The sequence below is a fragment of the Propithecus coquereli genome, unplaced genomic scaffold (genome assembly GCF_000956105.1).
Source record: "Propithecus coquereli isolate 6110/MARCELLA unplaced genomic scaffold, Pcoq_1.0 Scaffold164, whole genome shotgun sequence".
Taxonomy (NCBI): domain Eukaryota; kingdom Metazoa; phylum Chordata; class Mammalia; order Primates; family Indriidae; genus Propithecus; species Propithecus coquereli.
Genome location: NW_012140969.1, coordinates 3,546,300 through 3,566,788, shown reverse-complemented (window position 1 = coordinate 3,566,788; position 20,489 = coordinate 3,546,300). Strand labels below are relative to the sequence as shown.

The 20,489-nt window shown below is 52.1% G+C and overlaps 1 protein-coding gene across 1 annotated transcript in view; it reads right to left on the bottom strand.

Moving 5' to 3' along the window:
- NFIX (nuclear factor I/X (CCAAT-binding transcription factor)) overlaps nt 1–20,489 on the bottom strand; it is a 98,853-nt gene that overhangs the window by 51,740 nt on the left and 26,624 nt on the right. Inside the window, exon 2 of the mRNA XM_012641492.1 lies at nt 17,667–18,198. Within this exon, the coding sequence (XP_012496946.1) occupies nt 17,667–18,198 (532 nt within the window). The remainder of the gene's footprint in view (nt 1–17,666; nt 18,199–20,489) is intronic.

Genomic DNA, 20,489 nt, shown 5'->3' with positions numbered 1-20,489 from the left:
ATCCTCCCCTAGGCTCCCCTCCAGTCCTGGGAGGATGTGCCACGCTGGCAGCCCCAGAGGCCTGGTGGCAGACTGTGGGGCTGGCCTCAGGTGTCGGTAGCAGCTGCTTCCTCAGGAGCTCTCAGGGCCGTGCTGGCGGCCAGCATGGGCTTGCACCTCGGCAGTGGGGCTGGGGGGCTGCTGCCATTAAGACACCACAGCCAGCACCTGCTCACCGCCAGGCAGCCTCAAGAGCCATTTCTGCAGTCCTTGGGCCAGGAGCTGGCAGGGAACTGCCATGCCGAGGGAGCCTCCCCCGCCCAGAAAGGGTCCCGGTCCTTCTAGGAGTGCTAACAAGAATCAGCTGCAGAGGCCTGGGAGGGGGCACCTCAGACTCATAAAAACACCGGTTGGAGGGTGTGAGAGTGTGGGCTGATGTCCATGATTAGCTCTTACAGTGGGCGATAGCATGTGTCCATCAGGGGACGTGTGAGCTGACGAGAATAAACATAGGAACGCAGTGCACACCTATGACAGGGATCAGAGGGTTGGCTCCTAAGTTCGTCCTGACATGACACCTACATGATATGTGTGCGATAAGTCTGGATGACCGCAGTGTCCTGCTAGGGCTCCGGGGAGCACGAACGGGGTACACGGGGGATGCAGTGAGACGGACCCCTGCGTGCTGTCTGTGGGCATCGAGTTTCCAGACAGCAATTAACAGCATATATGAAGAGCCTTCAAAAGAGTCCATACCTTCTGCCTAGAAATTCAACTGCTAGAAGTTAGTAAACAGAGCTACAAAGCTTTGTGCGTCGGGATGTCCATCCCAGCAGGATTTATGATGGGGATGAACGCAATAAACTTGAAGGCCTCAGTGGGGGCAGGGGTTTTACATCGACTTTGGTATGATGCAATCTCATGCAGCCATTTAAAAGCATGTTTTTATTTTATGTATTTATTTTTTTAGAAACAGGGTCTCACTTTGTTGCCCAGGCTGGAGTGCAGTGGCATGATCATAGCTCACTGCAGCCTCAAACTCCTGGGCTCAAGCGATCCTCCACCTCTGCCTCCTGAGTAGCTGGGCATGAGCCACCATGCTGGCTAATTTTTTTATTTTTTGCAGAGATGGGGTCTCGCTATGTTACCCCACGCTGGTCTTGAACTCCTGGTCTCAAGCAATCCTTTCACGGAGTCCTCCCAAAGTGCTGGCATTACAGGTGTGAGCCACTGTGCCAGGCCGTAAAAGCATGTTTTTTATTTTTTAATAAGCACCTATTGCATTCATAATAAAAGGTAATTTCTCATTTCCAAAAAGAATAGGGATAGAAGTCATTAGAAATGTCAAGAATTAGGAGCAACGCAGCTAATAAGAAAAGATGCAAAGCCACTAAAAATTAGTTTTTGAAAAGCAGTGATGGCCGGGCGCGGTGGCTCACGCCTGTAATCCTAGCACTCTGGGAGACCGAGGCGGGCGGATCATTTGAGCTCAGGGGTTCAAGCCCAGCCTGAGCAAGAGTGAGACCCCGTCTCTACCAAAAAAATAGAAAGAAATTAGCTGGACAACTAAAAATATATAGAAAAAATTAGCCAGGCATGGTGGCGCATGCCTGTAGTCCCAGCTACTCGGAAGGCTGAGGCAGAAGGATTGCTTGAGCCCAGGAGTTTGAGGTTGCTGTGAGCTAGGCTGACGCCACGGCACTCACTCTAGCCCGGGCAAAAAAGCGAGACTCTGTCTCAAAAAAAAAAAAAAAAAGAAAAGCAGTGACATGAAGAATAGCAAAATTTACACAGTCGTGTTAAATTTTAAAAGCAGCATCCCAGTGTCTATACCATAAACTCCAATTTTTAAAAAATAAAATATGTGCATGAATAGGTATAGAAAATGCAATAAAAGATTAATAGTGGTTATTTAAGTTATTTAAATAACTTAAATAAATAAATAACTTAGCAATAAATACATAAAAATGTTATTTAAGTGGTAGAATTTTAATAATTTCTATTTTTCTCTCTAGACTTCATGTTTATTTTGTATTTTTACAATGAATATGCACTATCCTTATAATAAGAAAAATACCTTTTTAAAACAGCGGACAGGTGAGAGACTGTATGTACCGGGCCCTCTCCCCAAGTCACAGAATAACATAATAAGGTGATTGCAAAACCGCACCCCTGCAGGTCCAGCCAAGCTCACGTGAGGCAGGCTCAGCCTCCTGAACTTTCATGCTCAAGTAGACTCCAGCCCAAACAGGGTGGCAAGGAGGACGACATCCTCACATTACTGTCATACTGCAGCATGCCGCACTACCAAGACTGGATGGCTGGTGGGCCTTTGCCTGCCCCACCGCTAAACACAGGGGACTTTGGAGGGGGAAAGCAGGTCTCAGAGAAAGTAAGGACAGGCACATGGGGCCTAACAAAGAGGTTTAGGACAAGGAGAAAGGGGAGGAGGAGGCTGGCTGGAGAGTCGATAGAAGAGAGCTGGGAATTCACCCGAAAACTACTGGAAACAGCTCTGAGGTTTAAGGCAAGCAAAGGAGCAGCAGGGCCGGCAGAATCAACTTTGGGATCCGCTTGGAGAAGCGGCTGTGTATGCATGCAGGCGTGTGAGAAACAAACCTCCCTCCCTGTTCACATTCCTTTAATAATTCATTGTTAATAACCAAATCCAGCCACCAGAGCCAGGAGCACATGTACCAGCTGGGGGACGGCCGTCATCTCTGACCCGGGAGGCCCAGGCCAGAGAGGTACCCAGGAGGGAGAGGGCAGGAAGAGCAGCCACGAGTCTGTCTGCACAGGGGCCAGGGCTTCTGGGGAGAGGGAGGGAGGAGAGAAGGGGCCTCAGAGCAAAAGGCAAGCAGTCCCGTTGGGCCCGGGCTGATCTCTGCCAACCCATGCCATGGGGCGTCCACCAGGCTAGACTGGCAGGGAGGACCTGGCACGGGAAGAGACCCTGTCACGGGTAAGTTCAGGCGCCTCGGAGGCCGAGTCTGGAGGGCTGTGTGTTTGGTGGCCAGAAGTGGGGACGCCCCCCTCAAGGATGACTGTCTCACAGGGATAGCCAGGGAGACAGAGGAAAGGCGTGGGCGAGGCTGGGGCAGGCTGAGCCAGGGCCTGTGCGCCCACTGAGTTGCCAGGGGTGAAGGAGGGCTCCTCCTTCCCTATTTTCCTGACACTTCATTCACATAAAGGGAAAAAAAATATTTCGAGAAACCACGTCCCTTTCAACCTATTAATCCACAGCTTCTCACCTTCCCGCCACATTTCTTACAGAGTTCCGGAAGCTTCCATTGCCCCTCATCTGTCAACATTCTCCCCCACCCCAGGATGCCTACCCAGAGTGCATACCCCACTCTCCCTGCCTGCACTCCACTCTGTCACCAGCCCCCTTTCTGATTTCTACAAGTCGCAGGCCTCTGCATTGTCTCAAGGACAGGCCATCGGCTGCCTCCCATCTGAAGGTAATTCAATATTCAAAATGGCTTTGCAGAGCCTATAAAACTATGTGCTGGGCCAGAGACAGATGCGAAGGCATACAAAACATAGTCCCAGCTCCAAGACTCCAGCTTAGCGAGAGAAACCTACAAAATGCCGTGCAAAGTGTCAAGGTGGGGCAAAATAACCCCGTCCCCAGCCAAGTCTAGGTCCAACTTGCATAGAAATGGAGCCTCGCCCAGCAGACTGCTCCCTTCTGCAGCAGACTCTTCAGAGGTGTCCGTCTCGTGACAAGACACATAATGGCAAGACTCACCGCCGTGGGAACGCCCTGCCTCTCCCACAGAAGGTGCACCAGGGAGGCCAACACGTGCCTGCTGCCCACTGTCCGCAGGCAAGGAAGGACTCAGGCTCACCAGGGGCATCCCTGCAGCCAGAGCGCTTTGTTGAAGAGGAACACAATTCAAGAGGCCTTGCCAAGCCAGGCTGGCAACTGAGTAATTATATTAATGAATCTCTGAGTTACAAAATCTAATATTAGATGGTGGCTTCAGTACCATCATCCTCAGTTACCGTCCCACGTGGCCAGGGACACTCCTGGGCAGCAGCAGGGCTTGAACAGACCGCATGCACTTGAGAGAGAGAGAGAGCGCGCGTGCGTGTGTGTGTGTGTGTGTGTGTGTGTGTGTGTGTGTGTGGTGTTTAATTTAAAAGAAATGCATATATTTGAAACTATGCCCAGAGATCTGTGTGCTGGGCCCACTTTGTAAACCACAATACCATAAATAAGTGAGAGAAATCTGGCCTGTCATCCTGGGGGCAGGGGCCTCTCTCTTGGCCATATCTTTCGGGCTGGCAATATCCTGAGGATTATTGCTCCATGGAGCAACAGCCTTTGTGTTCAGAGCCAGCTCTGCTCTCCACAGAGTCGCCCTTGGCACAGCAGGCAGGGCCTTGCATGCAGACCCTTGGGCTGTTCCTCCTCCCCATCCATGCTCATTAGCGGCCTCAATCCCAAGTCCAAACTCAAAAGTTGGGCTGCACATACACAAGGGGTAGCCCATGGCCCAGCTGATCCCCTCACTCTGGCCAAATCCCTGGTGCAGACCAGACCACTGCACTACCACCGTCCTGGCCTTCATCTGTGGGTTGTTTGAGGGCCAGCAGAAACGATGACCCAGTTGGCCGGACTATGCATGTGGTCAAGGCCAGAGGGCGCCAAGTCAACCGCAGCCAGGTAGTAAACTAAACAGGCACTAAACACAGGTGAAAAAGAAAGTGTTGCGATGCTCTCATGATTGCATTTCACACATGCCGAGCAAAATGGAAACTTCTATGAATGACATGAGAACGCTTAGAATGCAGATTTCTATAAACTCCACGTGCCAGAGTAGGATTCGGCTCCCACCTCATCTGCTTCATTTGGGAAGCTCTCTTTGGGTGGTAGAGTCCAGCTCTGGTCACTGGGTCTGAGAAACTGGCTTTTATGGAAATGAGTTCTCACCCTGAGACTGGTACACTCAGGAAGCCCTAGCGGCTGCAGTGGCCTGTTCAGGTCTACATGGGAAAAGTTGGCCTGAAAGGCAGGGAAGCAGACAGGTTCTGCCTTTTGGAAACTCTTTGCTAGGCAATAAGAGATAGCTGTTTGATGATTTTTCCATTTTATTTTAATAACAGGCGAAGGATCCTCACCGGCGCCATGCTGCCTGGTGGGGTTTGATCTCAGCTCTCTCTCACCTACAAAGGGCCTCTCTGCTTTGAGACGGGAAAGCCCCTCTCAGAAGCCACATGACTCCCTAGAAGAGGTCTCCCGGTCCCAGAACCCTACACACATCACAAAGCACAGAAAACAGAGCAGCAAGAAATTGAGAAAGGCGGCTGGGCGGCCCACTCCGCCAACGGAGGCGAGGGGCATCCTGAGGAGAAACCACACACGGCGGCGCGGTCTGCTTATCCTCCCTCTAAGGCTGGTTTTCTCCGCCTCCGCACTTGTGACGTTTGGGGCCAGATGATTCTTTGTTCTTGGGGGACTGTCATGTGCATTAGACTCTTCCCTCTTGGTGCCAAAAGCGCCCTCCCTGCACTGTGACAACCAACAGTGTCTACAGACATTGCCGAATGTTTCCTGGGGACAAAGTCACCCCTGGTTGAAAACCACCGTTCTAGGGTGACCAACAATACCAGTTTGCTGGAGACTAAGGGGTTTCCCAGGAAGATGGACTTTCAGTGCCAAAACCAGGAAACTCCTGAGCAAACTGGGACGAGGTGGCCACTCACCCTGCCTTCTAACTAACTTCAGTCCCCTCACCTGCCAAAAAGCGAATCTTCTCCTCTGTGCTCAGGAGTATGAAGACTAGCTCTTCACACCCTCTATGAAGCTACCTCTTATATACCTAGATAGATTATATCCCACCTCGTAGTTTCTTCTGGAGCTGGAATATCATCCTGTCTCCTCTTTCTTCCCAGGGCACCATCTCTCAGCACCATGACTTCCACGAGGCTCTGTAAGACGACCCGCGCCAAATTGCTCACATATTTCTTATATTACTAAGGCTGAAATTGGCCTAAAACTTACTCTGGTAGGGGAAGTGGCCACGCCCTGGGGAGGACACAACCAGGGCACAGAAGTTGGGTCTGCCAGTGTTCAACTTCCCTCCAGCAAGAGGCCCCACAGCTGTGGAGAGGTCACCTGGGAGAGAAGGACAGGGAAGACCCTGTAGCTCCCTCTTCTCCCTGACACACGGCCAAGGCTGCTACCCATGGGACCCTACCCTTTTTAGAGGTTAGGAGACCCTCTAAAAAGCAGACGAAAAGAAATAAGAGTCTACTGCCCTGCTGCTGGCTGGGTCCAACACCTAAGGGCAGACGGTCTGTCTCACCCATTGAGGACTCCACCCAGGTCAGCCCCAGGCTTAGCACCCCCCACACCCAAGCTTCCTATCCATTTGCCTCCTCCCTTTAAAGGCCTCTCTTCACTTGGTCCCCCAGGAGTGTTCCTGTTACTAAGGAAACAATGAAGTCATGTTGCCGGGTGGGGCTGCAGGTCCCTCCTACCACCCCCTAACTAGGTACTATGCTCGCTGACGTCACCGCTCAGAAATTTATAGCCCAGCGCGGGTATTTATAAGGTGGCTCTGGTGTGACCACATATTCGGTGTGGGGCTGGTGGTTATTTATAACCAGAGGATATACACTTATTACACCCCCCATCTGTATTCTGGGCCACCTGTTATATAACTGCCATTACACAATAACGCCCATTATATAATAATTATGCGCTAATGGGGATATAATCTGCAGGCATAATAAGGACACACTCCCCAAGGGCTGCACTCGCTGGGCCTCCTGCAGGTCGCCTCTGGGGAACTCCTGATCTCTCCAAGTGGCTCCGCCCAGTCCAGAAGAGTCACCAGGTGTCACCCTACTCCCAGCTGTCTTGAGAGCAGCCTTCCTCAGACCGGCAGACCCAGCCGCAAAGCCCTGGCTGGATTCCTTCTCCCTGTCTTGTCCGGTTTCTCATTTCCCCAGCTTCACCCCTGGCCTGCAGAGGACGCTCTTCTCTCTCTGTCGTAGCTTTAAGCCCAAAACAAAGAATTATGATGGAATAAATCCTGGAAGGCCGACTGACACTTCGCCACCTCCATCTTAAGAAAGGAAGCCTCCCGGATGCCAGGCCAGTTGGCAGAGGGTCTGTTCCCCACGGAGGAGTACCCTGCCCTCCAGGAAGATTTGGGAAGCCGGCTCCAGAGCAGGCAAGCAGGCCACTCCTCAGGGGCCCCTCCCTCCCACCTCAGCCCTTGGTGCAGGCTCAGGTAAGGCTGAGGCTCAGGCCGGGACTTCCACGGTCAGGGTTACACCACCAGCAGGAATGTCCCGGAGTGGGATCCTGGCCACTCAGACACCAACAATGCTCTGCTGGTCACCCTTCTCCCAAGAAGGACAAGCTAAAACTGTCACCCAGGGGAAAAGAGGACAGGGACACCGGCTCTGCACCTGGGATGACAGGGGTGAGGGGACAAAGGGCAGGGGTGGGAAGAGTTAAGACAGCCGTGGCACTGGACAGGGCCAATGCAGTTAGCCCAAACATACCGTCTGCTCTAAAAATAGAAATCTCTATATTTAAAAGTTACTTGATATACGAATTGATGAAAAAGCTTAGAACTGACACGGATCTGTGAAGTGAGGCTCTCTGGGGCATGGGATGGTGCTTTGGGGAGCCTATCTCTTACACTCCCCATTGTTTGAATTTTTACAAAAAACATGTTTTACTACGGTAATAAAAAAAAAAGTCAAATACATCATTTAAAAAGAGTAGTGCTAAGACCCAGATGCCAGTTCTAGTCTCTGCAACCCATGCGGCGAGGACAAATGGCTGCTCCTCTTTGAGGGCCGGTATGGGCCCGACAGAGTCGCCAGCTTGCCACACAGGCCTGGGTCAGCCCAGCAGTGGATTCCCTGTCCCAGCACACAGAGACCATGCACGATGCAAGAAATCGAGGAGGAACCCTTAGTAGAGGACACGGAGGCAGGCTTATGATTCCTACGGGGGTGGGAAAGAAACACAGGCTGGTTCCCGAGCCCCCAGACTGCTTCAGCTCAGGGTCCTGCTGTCCAGAAAGGGAAAACCAGCACAAGACACACAGGGCGCAGCCGGGACTCAGAGGTTCAGTTGCCATGTGAGAAAAGGTAAGTGAGGCCCTAAACTAGAGCGGAGGCAAGAGGTGAACACAGGTGGTTTTCTGTCTGAATCCCTCTGTTTCTTCTAGGCTAGAGGTTCTCAGGTAGGGGTGACTGTCCCCAGGGAACACTTAGAACTGTCTGGAGACATTTTTGGTTGTCATACCTAGCCTATGCAACTGGCTTCTAGTGGGTCAAGGCCAGAGATTCTGCTGAACACCCTACAATGCCCAGGACAGTCCCCCACGACACAGAATGATCCGGCGTGAATGTCATCAGCCACGGCTGGGAAACCCCGCTCCAGCGGAGCTGATATCAGTGATGAGAGGTAAGTTCCAGTCTTATTAGCCATGGAAGCAGGGGAAAATCTAGAGCCGTGAGCCACCCTCTCCCTTTACCCAGCCCTCGGCATGTTGGGAGAGTTTTACAAACAGAGCCCCAGAGTTTTCCAACTTTAAGAAAAGGGTAAGGATGAGAGTCTATGTGAAGGAGCACACAAGGCAGTGAATAGCAGATTATTGTAAAACTTCCAGCGATCATCTGGTTAATTAGGATAATTACATTCATTTTTATTTCAAACTGTGATTCCAAGCAGACTCCCAGGAAAAGGGTGTGACAGAGCAAGTACGAGGGATCCTAACATCCAGCAGAGCCTGCCTGGCCCCGCACCTGGACTTCCTGCCCACTCTACCTGTGAGGTTCAAGTGGGATCCCACCTCCATGCTCAAGGGAGGTGTGATAAGAAGCCAAGCTGACCATAGCAGGGTAGGGGCATCAGCTGACCCGGCCCCTGTCTATGCTAAACTCATGCTGCCTCTCGAGGTTGGAGGCAGGGAGCTGTGGCCTGCCGCTGGGGAAGGCCAGTGTCAGGACAGGGCCAGGTGCCCTCTCTCTCGGTTTCCAGCCCATGTGCTCAGCAGCTGGGGGAGCCCTTGAGCTGAGCTACAAGCTGGGCTCCAGCCCCTCCTAGAGAGCAACAGAGACCACAGCGATGAAACTGGCCCCAACGGGTACCCAAGAGGCTTTCTCCTCTAAGACTCCGCCAAGGCCAGTAATCCCAGTCAAGTTCAAGGAGCAACAAGGCCCTCAGAGAGAGGCTGGGGTGCTCAGTGACCTGGAACCTGGGGTCTGGCCCCTTCTGCAGGAAGCTCATAGTGTGACCTGAGTCCCTTGACATCTCCATACTGTGGGTCCCTCCTCTGTACAGTGCATATAATAATACCTGCCCCCGTCTGTATCACTCAAACACTGTGAGGAGGAAATCAGCTCCAGACACCGCAAAGGCTCAGTCAGCTGACGAAAACAAACTAATTCCTCCCTGTCTTTCAAGGTGCGGGTCAAGCAGGTCATCTTCCAGGAAGCCTCCCTGGCCCCCGGGTCTGCTTTGCTCATTCCTCACTACATGTAGAGACCCCTACACTTGTCACCTGAGTGCACACACACCCAGCCGGGAACATGAGTTTAAAACAAGAATCTGGGTGAGAATTTGGGGTATTAATACACAGAAAGGACTAAGCACAGTGCCAAGACCATACTGGGCTTTCAATGGAAAAATGGAATTAAAGCAGGGAACAGAAATGGAGGGCATGCCCCTTCATCAGTCAAAGGGGACAAGAATTTGTTGGGAGCCTGGACAAGCAGGTACCCCTTAAGTTATTGGGTGTCCCCAAAATAACAGCAAATGAATGCCCTGTCCCTGGGATGGCAGTGGCGTGCCATGTCATCACTAAGACATCAAAAGTGGGAGAAGAGCCAGAATAACCCCTACCGATAGGCCACAGCAGCTGGCAGTGGGACAAGTCACTTGAGAGGCAGGACCACAAAGGGCAACCCAAAAATATTTTTTAAAATCCCCAGAGGACCATAAAATCAGGTGCGAGATATCCATACAGACAAAGGAAGGAACCCACGCACCCAGGGGATAAGGCCCGGTCCAGCGAAACCTCCCCACCCCAGCCCCTCTGCCTTCTGGGACCCTATTCTAACGCCAACAACCCTTCAGCTCAAATACGCTTAAAATGGCGACGGCGGCCTGCAGGGCCGGGCGTTTGTCGTGCTGTTTTCCACGGTGCCCTCAGTGCCAAGAAAAACCTATCATCAGAAATGCCATCAGCTATATTTATCTATCTCTCAGCCCCCCAGCCTCCTCCTCCCGTCTGCCAACCAGGCCCTGCAGAGCCCCCCCTCACCCAGTGGGCACACTTCCCTGTTGCTGATGCCCGTGACCACCTGCCCAAGCCTCAGTCTCCAGCGCTGTCTTTCCGAGCCCTGACTATCAGGCCTACACTTGGGCATGTAAACCCGCGGGCTGTGCCCCTTCTTATGGATATGTCAGGGCACACCAACATGTTCTTAAGGCATGCACCCCGACAGGCACACTGGTTTGGGTGTCTCTCGTCCCAAACCTTGCACGAGGGTGGCCCTCCATCTCCTTTCGACCCCAACTCCCTACTTGCCAGAGCTCGGCAGTACTGACCCGTTCTCAAAGTGGCAGGCCCTGGCCCTCTAGGCACCAATGCCAGGAAGACGCCTGGTCCTGGATACACCTTTCGTGCCCTCTACCTCATTCTCTGATGTGGAATGGGAACACCAGCCTGTCTGAGGCACTAAGAGTCTCTGGAAAGTGTGTATGCTAGAAGGACTCCCCCAAAGGCGGAATCTGGGACAAAAAAGGGAGAAGAGCAAAGTCAAGGTTCATGACCACTCAAATCCTCCTTGAGAGACATGACAAATAGGAATGACATTTGTGTCAGACACCTCAGACCTTTCTCTACCCAAGAAGCAGGGCTTTCAACCCAGTCTTTCCCACCCTCAAGCCTAGCACCTAATAATTGCCCAAAGTGTTTGTGGAAGGAATCACCAACTACCTCCTATTGCTTTGGGAGTGCCGCCTCCCGGCACAGGCCCCCGCTCCCACCCTGGCCCTCTCCCCAGAAGGCTGCCACTTGCCTCCAAGCCCCCAACTCAGAAAGGAGTTCCAGGGAGCCAACTTCTCTGAGAATGAAGCAACCCAAATAAAAATTTTAAAACCCAGAAGCTCTTTCTCTCCTGCCCCCCTCCCCCTCCGCTGGCAAATGAAAACAAACAAGAAATCAAAGAGGCCTTTTGTGCGAGCACCGCGCTGACACGGCTGGGGCCTTTGAAAAGACTTCTGAATCGGACACTGAAGGATAAAATAACTGAAGCGTGGCAGCTCCTGAGACAGGGGGGCAGGGGGCAGGACGGATGGAGAAAAGAGAAAAAGGGTGGGGAGGGAGCCACCTTCTTCCCTGGGCAGAAAGGGGGACACTCAGCTATCCCCTGGATCCAGATGCTGGAGGACGCCAGAAAAGAGGGAGAACACAGCACTGGCCTCACCACCCCTTCTGACCACCCTTCCTCTGGCATCCCAGGGCTCTGCAACCCTAGAAGGTGTCCAAGAAGGGCTGTGCTTCCCCGATTCATGGCCCTCTTGGAGCTGCCCCCAGTGAAGTCCTGCAGGCCTTCCCTCCCCTCCAGCATGGATCACTGCAGGTTCATGCCTATGCCTACAGGATGGAGGCTTCTAGAAGTCATCGTGAGGCCTTCATCCAAAGCCTGCTGGGCACATGCAGGATTCTTTCCTTCTTAGAGATCTAGGAGCCCCCAGGCCAGGACCTTGCTCACAGTAAGTTCATTAAGTGTGCATTTCAGGGATAAAGGAAATTCTACCATGCTTTGGCAGTGCCAAAAAGTAAACCAAGTCCTCAGGTAGTCCTTTTGCGTGTCTGGACCCCAGCCTTCCTGCTGCAGAGTGGCCCGGTTTCCTCTGGGTCGGTGATAGAGCACAGCTGGTCACCATGTCCATAATTATGGGCTCAGGCATCTAGGTCCCCTCTGGCTCATTCACGGTCCGTGCTTTGCCGGCTCGAGCTCAGACAAGGGTGATTCTTTTTTCCCCGTGCCACAGCCTCTGATCCAGCCAGCAGAGTGAGCGCTCTACCAAGACCCCCCCCACTGAATGTTGTAGGCAGTGGGGGCTCTTGACAGGTTGGGCGGGCAGCACTATGGACAAAAGGGATGGGAGCAGGTGGTCAAAGGAGTCTGAGAACAAGATCAAGCCTGGGGATGGGGTCTGGGCATTTCTGCTCTCTCCTTTGAGATCGCAGCATCTCTGAGGCAGGACTAAGCCCCATCATTGTCTCACACCACCCAGAACCAGGCATCCTGAGTAGCATTAACAGACACAGGATGTCCAGAGCAAAGGCAGCCTGTGCCAGCTTCATGGGTGTGCGACCGTCGTGGCCCCTTGCTTGGTTAGCTATTGTTGTGTTGCAACTCCTAGAAATGTGCAACAAGGAGCCTCACATTTTCATTTTGCACTGGACCCTGCACATTACGTAGCTGGACGACCCTGAAAACTACGGAGCCACCGTGGTCAACTAGGATCTGCTCGCGCTTGGAATTTCTGCGTTCGATGCTGAACACTCCAGTTTGAGGACCAGCACAAACCACAGGGCCTCCAGGGGGAAGTGACCAAAACAGCAAGAGCATTAGGAGGCACGTCAGATGAGAGAGGTTTGAGGGACTGGCGACATTTGGGCTGGAGAGGAGACAGCTTCCTGGGGAGAAGGATGGAAAGAAGACATAAGAGCTGCCTTGGGTATGTGAAAGGCTGCCGTGTTACAGAAAAACCAGCTTTCACCTGGGTTGTCCCTTAAGACAGAAACAAAACCAATAGGTAAAGATGATAAGGAGACGGCCTCAAGCTCACTAAATCATAGTAGCTGCCCTCACTGCTTGCCTGCTGCGTGCCAGTGTTTTTACATATTAGCTGGTTTAATCCCGGAACCATCCTCTGAGCTAGACAGATGGAAAAATTTTACAATGACCAAAGCTGACCTTTGAACAACAGTGACATCTCTTCTGGGATATTCTAAAGGGTTAAAAGATATGTTGGGTTAAAAGAGGATTATCTAATTTTTGCTAATTTTACCAATCGGTTCCTGTGCCTGCGGTCTTTGTCAGCCCTGGCACCAGATGGCGCTGCCTCAAAGACACAGACTAGTGGCATTTCTGGGCCTTGCGGCACAGGGTCCATGGTAGGGGTGATCCTTGAAAGGGTGGCTGGCATTCCTGCAGCCTCTCCCACATGCTCGCACCAAAGCCACTAGACAGGTTGGGTGTCCGTGTCCAGCACAGGCTTGGGGGACACTGCTGGCACTGGCTGCGTCTTGGCAGGGTGAACACGGCCAAGCAATGCCCTCTTACCACCAAGTAAGGACGTGGATGAGGAGCCCTCCCTCAGACCCCAAAACCAATGCTCACTGCAAAGCCCCAAGCCCTGAATTACAGTGCTAAAACCAGGAAGCTCTCATACCTGAGAAGGGTGACCTCACACTTGAAAAAGTTCACTTAGACAAATCCTCAGGTGCTAACCTATTTCCGACAACAGGTAAGGCTGAGCCCAGCCGTGGAAGGACCTGAGGGCAGGGAGGGGGGCAGAGCAGCACCCTGAACCACCCAGGGTGGCAGCCTGCAAAGTCCAGACAGGGAAATCCTACGGGACAAATGACCTGGTTCCTTCAACAAAAACAACAATAAAAACTGCCAGAAAAGAAACCAAGACCAAGGAAGAAGAGGAGGAAGAAGACGAGGACTACCTAGAGAGTGTGAGTCTTGAGAGACTAATTGATCAACCCACTGCAATGCATGGACGGCCTTATCGGGATCCTGATTTGGACAAACTATAAACAAAAATCAGGCAATAATTAGGGAATTGTGAACACTAACCAGGTATCTGATGATACTTAAAAAATTACTGAATTTTTAACAGCTGTGATAGTAGTATTGTGGTTTGGTTTTTAAGAGTCCTTATCTTTAGAGATGTGCACAGAAATGTTTACAGATGGAAAGTGTCGATGCCTGAATTTTCTGCTAAATAACCCGGCATGGGCAGGCAGGGGATGGACGAATCGAGACTGGCCGTGGGTTGGTGACTGCTGGCACTGGTGGTGGGTACACTGGGGTTCCCTGCACATGTGAAACGCTCCATCATGAACGAGCTTAGATAAAGGGAAGAGCCACCACCAGAATACCTAGACTTCGTGAGCCCACCGTAGGCCCACTGGAGGGATCTGACGGGGAGAAGCTGACAGTTCCATTCAGTCAAGCATTTAATTAGTTTTGGATTTTTTTCTCTTTCCCAGGACCAAGGCCCTAGGTGGCAGGGAAGGTCTAAAGGCACTGGTTCACCTTCAGGGCACTGCAGAAGCTTTGGACAGAGTCTAGCAGCACTCTTCCAGGCACGCTCAGCCATCCTTCCCCATACAAACAGAGGCCTTCTGGCCCTCTCCTGCACCCCCTGTCCCCCACCACCCGCTCTGGGACACTCCTTTTGGATGGAAGACATCACCAGGAAAAGGACACCCTTGGTGTCCTTTGGTAGTGTCCCCATGGTAGTGTCCTCTGACCTTGCCCTGCCTCAACCTCCCCTCCTGAACACAGACAGACACACGGTGAGACTCCTGCCAGCAGGATGGCCGGCCTCATGGCAGCCTTTTGGACCCCGTATTCTGGGAGTGGAGCTATCGACGCCATACACATGTCCTTTATTCCCTCTCAAACATGCCATCTCTTGACACTTTATCTAGGGCATAACAAGGGCCCATGAGGGCCATGGGTGATGATGGCACCTGGGAGCAAAGCCACACCCCCCCACACTTGACCTCACATCAATACATCAATTTTACTGTCATCAAACCTGGCGCCACCGGGTCAGCCCAGATCTGACTCCTCAACCCAGTTTTAAGGGAAAGAAACCCATGTCTTTCAGAGTCCAAAGCAACTCTTATCTGAGCCCTTGCCACCCCGGCCCCTGCCTCCAGCTTATTATCCTGGGAGCAAGGAACACGTAACGGCTCTGCTACGTGTTACCGGGCAGGCATGGGGAGGTGGCGCCCGTGGATCAATGCTGTTTGGTGGCTCAGCCACTGAAGACATTTTCTAGGAAACTGGGGCAGCTCGAGGAGGAAGCTGTGTCCACTCCGCGCCATCTCAAGACCACTGACCCAATTCCAAGAGGAATAAGCAATGAGGCCACTGGTGGCCCAGGCCACACCAACTCACCCAACTCTCTTCAGGAAAGCACGCTCAAACTAAAGCAATTCCAGCAAGAAAAATCCCACCTTCATTGAAACTATCTGGAGTCTGGGGCCTGAATGATAGAAAATACATCCTTAGTTCTCTACTCCACTTTTGCAGAGGAGATTCGGCCTCATCCCAGACAGAGGTGGCCTCAGCTACATGTGATGGGCAACGAATTCACTCATATTCCTGGGCAAATGATCTCACAAGCTGGGAGGGTTGGTGGGGGGGACCTTGCTTCTGACCAGGAAAGTCTCCTTCCTCACACACACCTCATCCTACCTTAGCCCCATGCTGGCAGCAGTCAAGAATTGGGTCTAAAATAAGAGACCAGGGAAACAACTTGGCTGCAAGGATCCAGCCAGAGAGCAGGATTGAAGGAAGCCAGCTCAGGAGGAAGACCGAGTGTAGATTTTCATCTTATATGCTCTCAGGACCTTAGTTCTAACATCGGAAGGTGCAGAATCCTCTTGTGGAGGAGCTATCTGATGGCCACACGGGCAAGCTCGAGGCTCCAAGCCTCTTCCAGGCCACTAGCCACCTCCAATACCACCAGGTACATACCCTTCCCACTCTGGTGTGCTGTACAGACAGAGAAAGAGGGCGTAACTTTTTTTTCCTCTTAATCTCTTTTCTAAAAAGAAAAAAGAGAGAAGAAAAAAAGTCAAGCTGAAGGGAGAAAGAAGGACTGGCGGCTGGCCCCTCTGCAAGAGGGGTTGTGATGGTCACACAGGGCTGGGTGCAGGCCTAGAAAGATCCATAGAGGTAGTAGGGCGTGGTGGGAGTGGGGGAGCAGTATCTACTGCCTCCAACCAGTTGCCAAAGCCACCTCTCAGAACAAGAGAGAACTAGCAAGAAGAGAGACCCCAAATACCACCTTCTCCTCCCCACAGTTCCCCAACATATAAACTCTCAGTGCTCACTGAGGTTACGTTCCTGATGCCGTGCTGGAAGCGCCCCCACCCCAAATTTTATTTCGGGATCCAGTGATATCATTCCTCCCAACTTCCCAAGCAGGCAAGGGGGTGACCACGGCAGTTCTGAGTCGCTTTTCTTCTTTGTGAATGAACAGGAAGGAAGACACAGAGACACACACTTGCGGGGAAAGAACCTTCACTAGAGTTGAAGTCAAGCCGCATTCTCTCACATTCGCATAAAGAGAGGAAGAAGGGAAATGAAGGGGAAAAAAAATACTGGAATGGTGGAAAGGAAAACACACACACACACACACACACACACAGAGAGAGAGAGAGAGAGAGAGAAAGGTTTGGTAGCCCTCTCATTACAAGTTGGTTAGGCATAATGTAAACACACTTCTGCCTTGCTTAATCACAGAGTGCCGCCCGTTTAGGTTTCAAAGGCGGCAGTAAATTGGGCGTAGCTGAGTGGAGGCTAAAAATTAACCAGCCATCTCTGTTTCAATTTGTAAGAAAACAAAAGCGGAAAGAAATTATAAAAAGGGAAAGGGTAAGGGAAAAAAAAAAGAAAAGAAAAGAAAAAAAGGACCAGGGGAGGAGAACTAAACCACTCTGACCCAAAATGCAGGGTAAGACTGGAAAAGCGAAGAAGAAAACCAGAATTACTTGGAACACAAAAGGAAAAGGAGATTTTACAGAGTTTTTCTGGTTGTTGTTGTTTGCTTGCTTGTTTGTTTAAGACCTCTTCCACAGCAACACTGCTCCCTGCATGCCTGAGCCCTGGGAAAGCCTCTCTGCCCACCCCCAGCAGAGGTGCCAGGGCTGTGGGCAGCCAGCCTGGGGCCTCGCCACTTCAGCCGAAACAAGGTGAAGGCGAAGAGCTCAAGGAACCTCCTGCTAGTTTTCACTCTCTATGAAATCAAATTACTTTCATACCCCCTGACAGCCAAATCCCAGCCAAAACAGCTCCCGCCTCAGCATCTAGGCCCCAGGATCTGCCCACCGAGCCTTCTTTCCTCTCTTCTATTCATTCGGTCTCATATCCAGGGCTTTCGCATGCCCTCTCTCTCCACCGAACTGCTGCCCACCCCGCTTGTGCCAAATCCAGCTTTTTCGGGGACTTGAAGTGAAGCTGCAGGAAAGCTAGCACCTGCCCCCCAGTACTTCTTCTGACTCATTTTAATAAGAGCAACTGACTGGTTGTGGTGGTTGTTTTTCATCTTAAACTCTCACCATCATGGATAATTCCGGGGGCATCCTGACCCTGGTCCTAAGACTTGCAGCATCTTTCTGACCCTAGGAGTCCTCAGAGGGTAGAGAGGCACAAAGTCGGTAACACCGCCAGGGAGCAAAGGGGGAAGAATGGAGCAGGTGGGGGGAAACAGAGAGAGGGGAAAAGGAAAAGGACACATCCAACGTGATGCAGGCCCTGGGAGGACGGGCGTACCAGTTAGGCCTGTGGTGTGTTATCGTTTGGAAATAAGAGGAACAATAAACAGAACAAATGCCAGCAAGTAAAATGAAATGGGGGAAAAAAGGTTGATAGCAACCTACCCGGAGTGTGGACAAAGTAAGCCAGATAAAGATCCAGTTCTTTGATTGTGACTCCAATGTGATGTGGCTGGACGCACAGGCCGGGGTTCGAGCACTGAGGCGACTTGTAGAGCCGCTCCCCATCAGTACTTTCCAGGGGGATCCCCTTAAACAAAATCACCATGACCAGGTCCAGCCGCCACACCTTGTCAGCCTGGCGCAGGCAGTCAATCCGCCGGATCTTGCCCTTCTGGTCGGGGTTCGAGAGCACGCAGCAGGGGGGCTTCTTGCCCGTGATGGTCAGCACAAAGTCCTCGCGGAACTCGGGCCGGATGTCTTTGCGCAGCTTGGCCAGCAGCCGGGATGCCCACTTCTGCTTGATCTCGGGCTTCTCGCCCAGCAGCTCGTCCTTCACCGCCCGCTCCTCGTCCTTCGACATCCGTTTCTCGTGCTTCTTGAAGTACTTGCGCTTCCGCGCCTGCAGGTTGAACCAGGTGTAGGAGAAGGCGCGTACGTGAGGCAGCAGCGCCTCGATGAACGGGTGGAACTCATCCTGCAGGCGGCAAGCCGGGAGCATGCGGGGCGAGGGAGGACGGGAGGAGGGGAAGACGGGATGAGGGGGAAAGAGAGAAGGAGAAAAACAGTGTTAGAAGGGGGGGTGCAAGGAAAACCGCCTTCTCCTCCTCCTCCCTCCTCCCCTAACAATTTTTCTCTTGCGATTGTTCTACAAAAGTGTGGTTTGAAGCCACCACCAGCTTCGCTAGCCACTTGCTCCCATCTCAGCCTCAGCAGCCAGACAGAGGCACCGGGAGCCTGTGCACACACCTATTCTCTCTCTCTCTCTCTCTCCCGCACTCACTCACACACACGCGCGCACAGACAACGTTGCCGTCCACACACACACGCTGCTGGTATCCCCGCCAGGCTCTGTCGCGCCCATGACATCTCCATGTTCTATCGCAGCCGTGAACTCCTGTCCGCTCGCCCCGGCGCGGTGTCCGTCTGCACAGGCGCCCGGGGACGCACGGGCGGGGGCGTGCGGGGCCGCCTCTCATTCCTGACACCGGTCGATTTTCCGGCCACCCCCGAGAAAAGAGAAAATGACATCCACGGAGCAAGCGAGTGAGGAAAACGGATCTGGCTTCCCTCTCCCCAGGCTGTTTTCATTTTCTTTTCTCCTGATCCAGTTGGAACATTCACCCCAGCATTTTTTAATCAGATCTACATCCCAAATATGTGATTTCAGCTTTGTTATACACACCGATACTAATGTTAATCACAGTAATAAGGAACAAAACACTTCTTGTTAGCACAAATAAGGTGGTTGTCTCGGCCACATTAGGGTTAAAAGCTACATGGGTCTTCTTGCGACCCCTTCCCCAGCCTCCCACGACCCCTTCACCCTCTTTCCCACTCAGTCAGGTGACAGAGGGCTGGGCTCTCTCGGTTTTGTTTGTTTGTTTTTTTTTTTTTTTGCTTGTTTGCTTGTTTGAAGTTTAAATAATAATTGATTTCTGTTTACAAAAATAAAACTGGAAAAAATTAAATAATTACCATTGATCTGAAGCACCCGGCAAAGCCCAACGCCCGATTCTGAGATTCTGGACTCAACAGAGTTGTGAGTTGGGGGCGGGTGGGGGGAGGGGGAGGAGGAGGAGCAGGGGAGGAAGGTAAATGTTTTAAAGGGGGTTATTATTGGTGTTCTGGGGAATAGGGGCCGGGCTTGGGTGGATTCTCAAACCCTTCCCCCTCCTCCCCCCCCATGCTCCATTGCACAGAAGGGGGAAATTAATATTTTTTTTTGAAAAGGAGCAAAAAGAAAGAAAGGTCAGGGATAGCAAGCAGAGAGGAGGAGAGAGCTGGTTGCCACACACGCCAGGTAAACAAAAGCCAACAAAAAAAATTTTTTTCAATTTCTCCCCCTGTGCATCCTCTCCCTGTTAAAAAAAAAAAAAGAAAACAAAAATATGCAAAATTTAAAAATTAAAACCAGCCTTCCACCATCTCCCTCACACACACACAGCAACGCACCCCACTCCACCCCCGTGCAAAACAAAAACAAAAACAAAAACAAAAACCAGGAGGGGAAAACGCGGCAGTTGAAGAAAAAGGCTTTCGGCTTTGGCAGCGGCACAGGGGTGTAAACTTCAAGCTGCCTCCCTCCGCCTGATCGGAGGAAAAGGGGGAGCTCGCAGATTCCCGGGGAAGAGGACGAGTTCTGACCGGCTGCAGACCGTTGCTGGCAGACACGAGCAAAAGAGAGAGAGGGAGTGAGGGAGGGAGGGAAGGAAGAAAGGGGGAAGGGAGAGATCGAGGATCGAGGGAGGACGTGGATGGGATGGGGCCGTGTGTGTGTGTGTGTGTGTGTGTGTGTGTGTGTGTGTGTGTGCGCGCGCGCGCGCGCGCCGGCGCGCACACGCTGGTTGGGTTTTGGGGTGTTTTTTTTTGCTCCTTTTCTCCTCTCAACTCCCTCGTTCTCTCTCCTTTCATGCTCAATCCCCATCCATTTGCTTGTGCCAAGCCAGTAAAAAGCGGGGGGAAGAGAGAGAAGAGAGAGAGAGAGAGAAAGAGAGAGAGAGAGGGAGAGAGAGAAGGATCCACCTATTTGGCAAAGAGACATCCACGAGCAGCCAATGGCTGCATCCAAGGGGAGGAGGGAACCGGGCGAGCCGGGAGGGTGGGGAGAGCCCCCGGCAGTTGGAGACCAAAAACAATTTGCCCAATCGACAAGTTCACGTCTAATGAACAAGCAAAGTCCAGCAGTTATGAATTTTTCATTCCAGGCTCCCACTCGGGTCCATTTGGCAGCAGCCACCCAGCAAATTTGGGGGTGGGGTGGGGCGG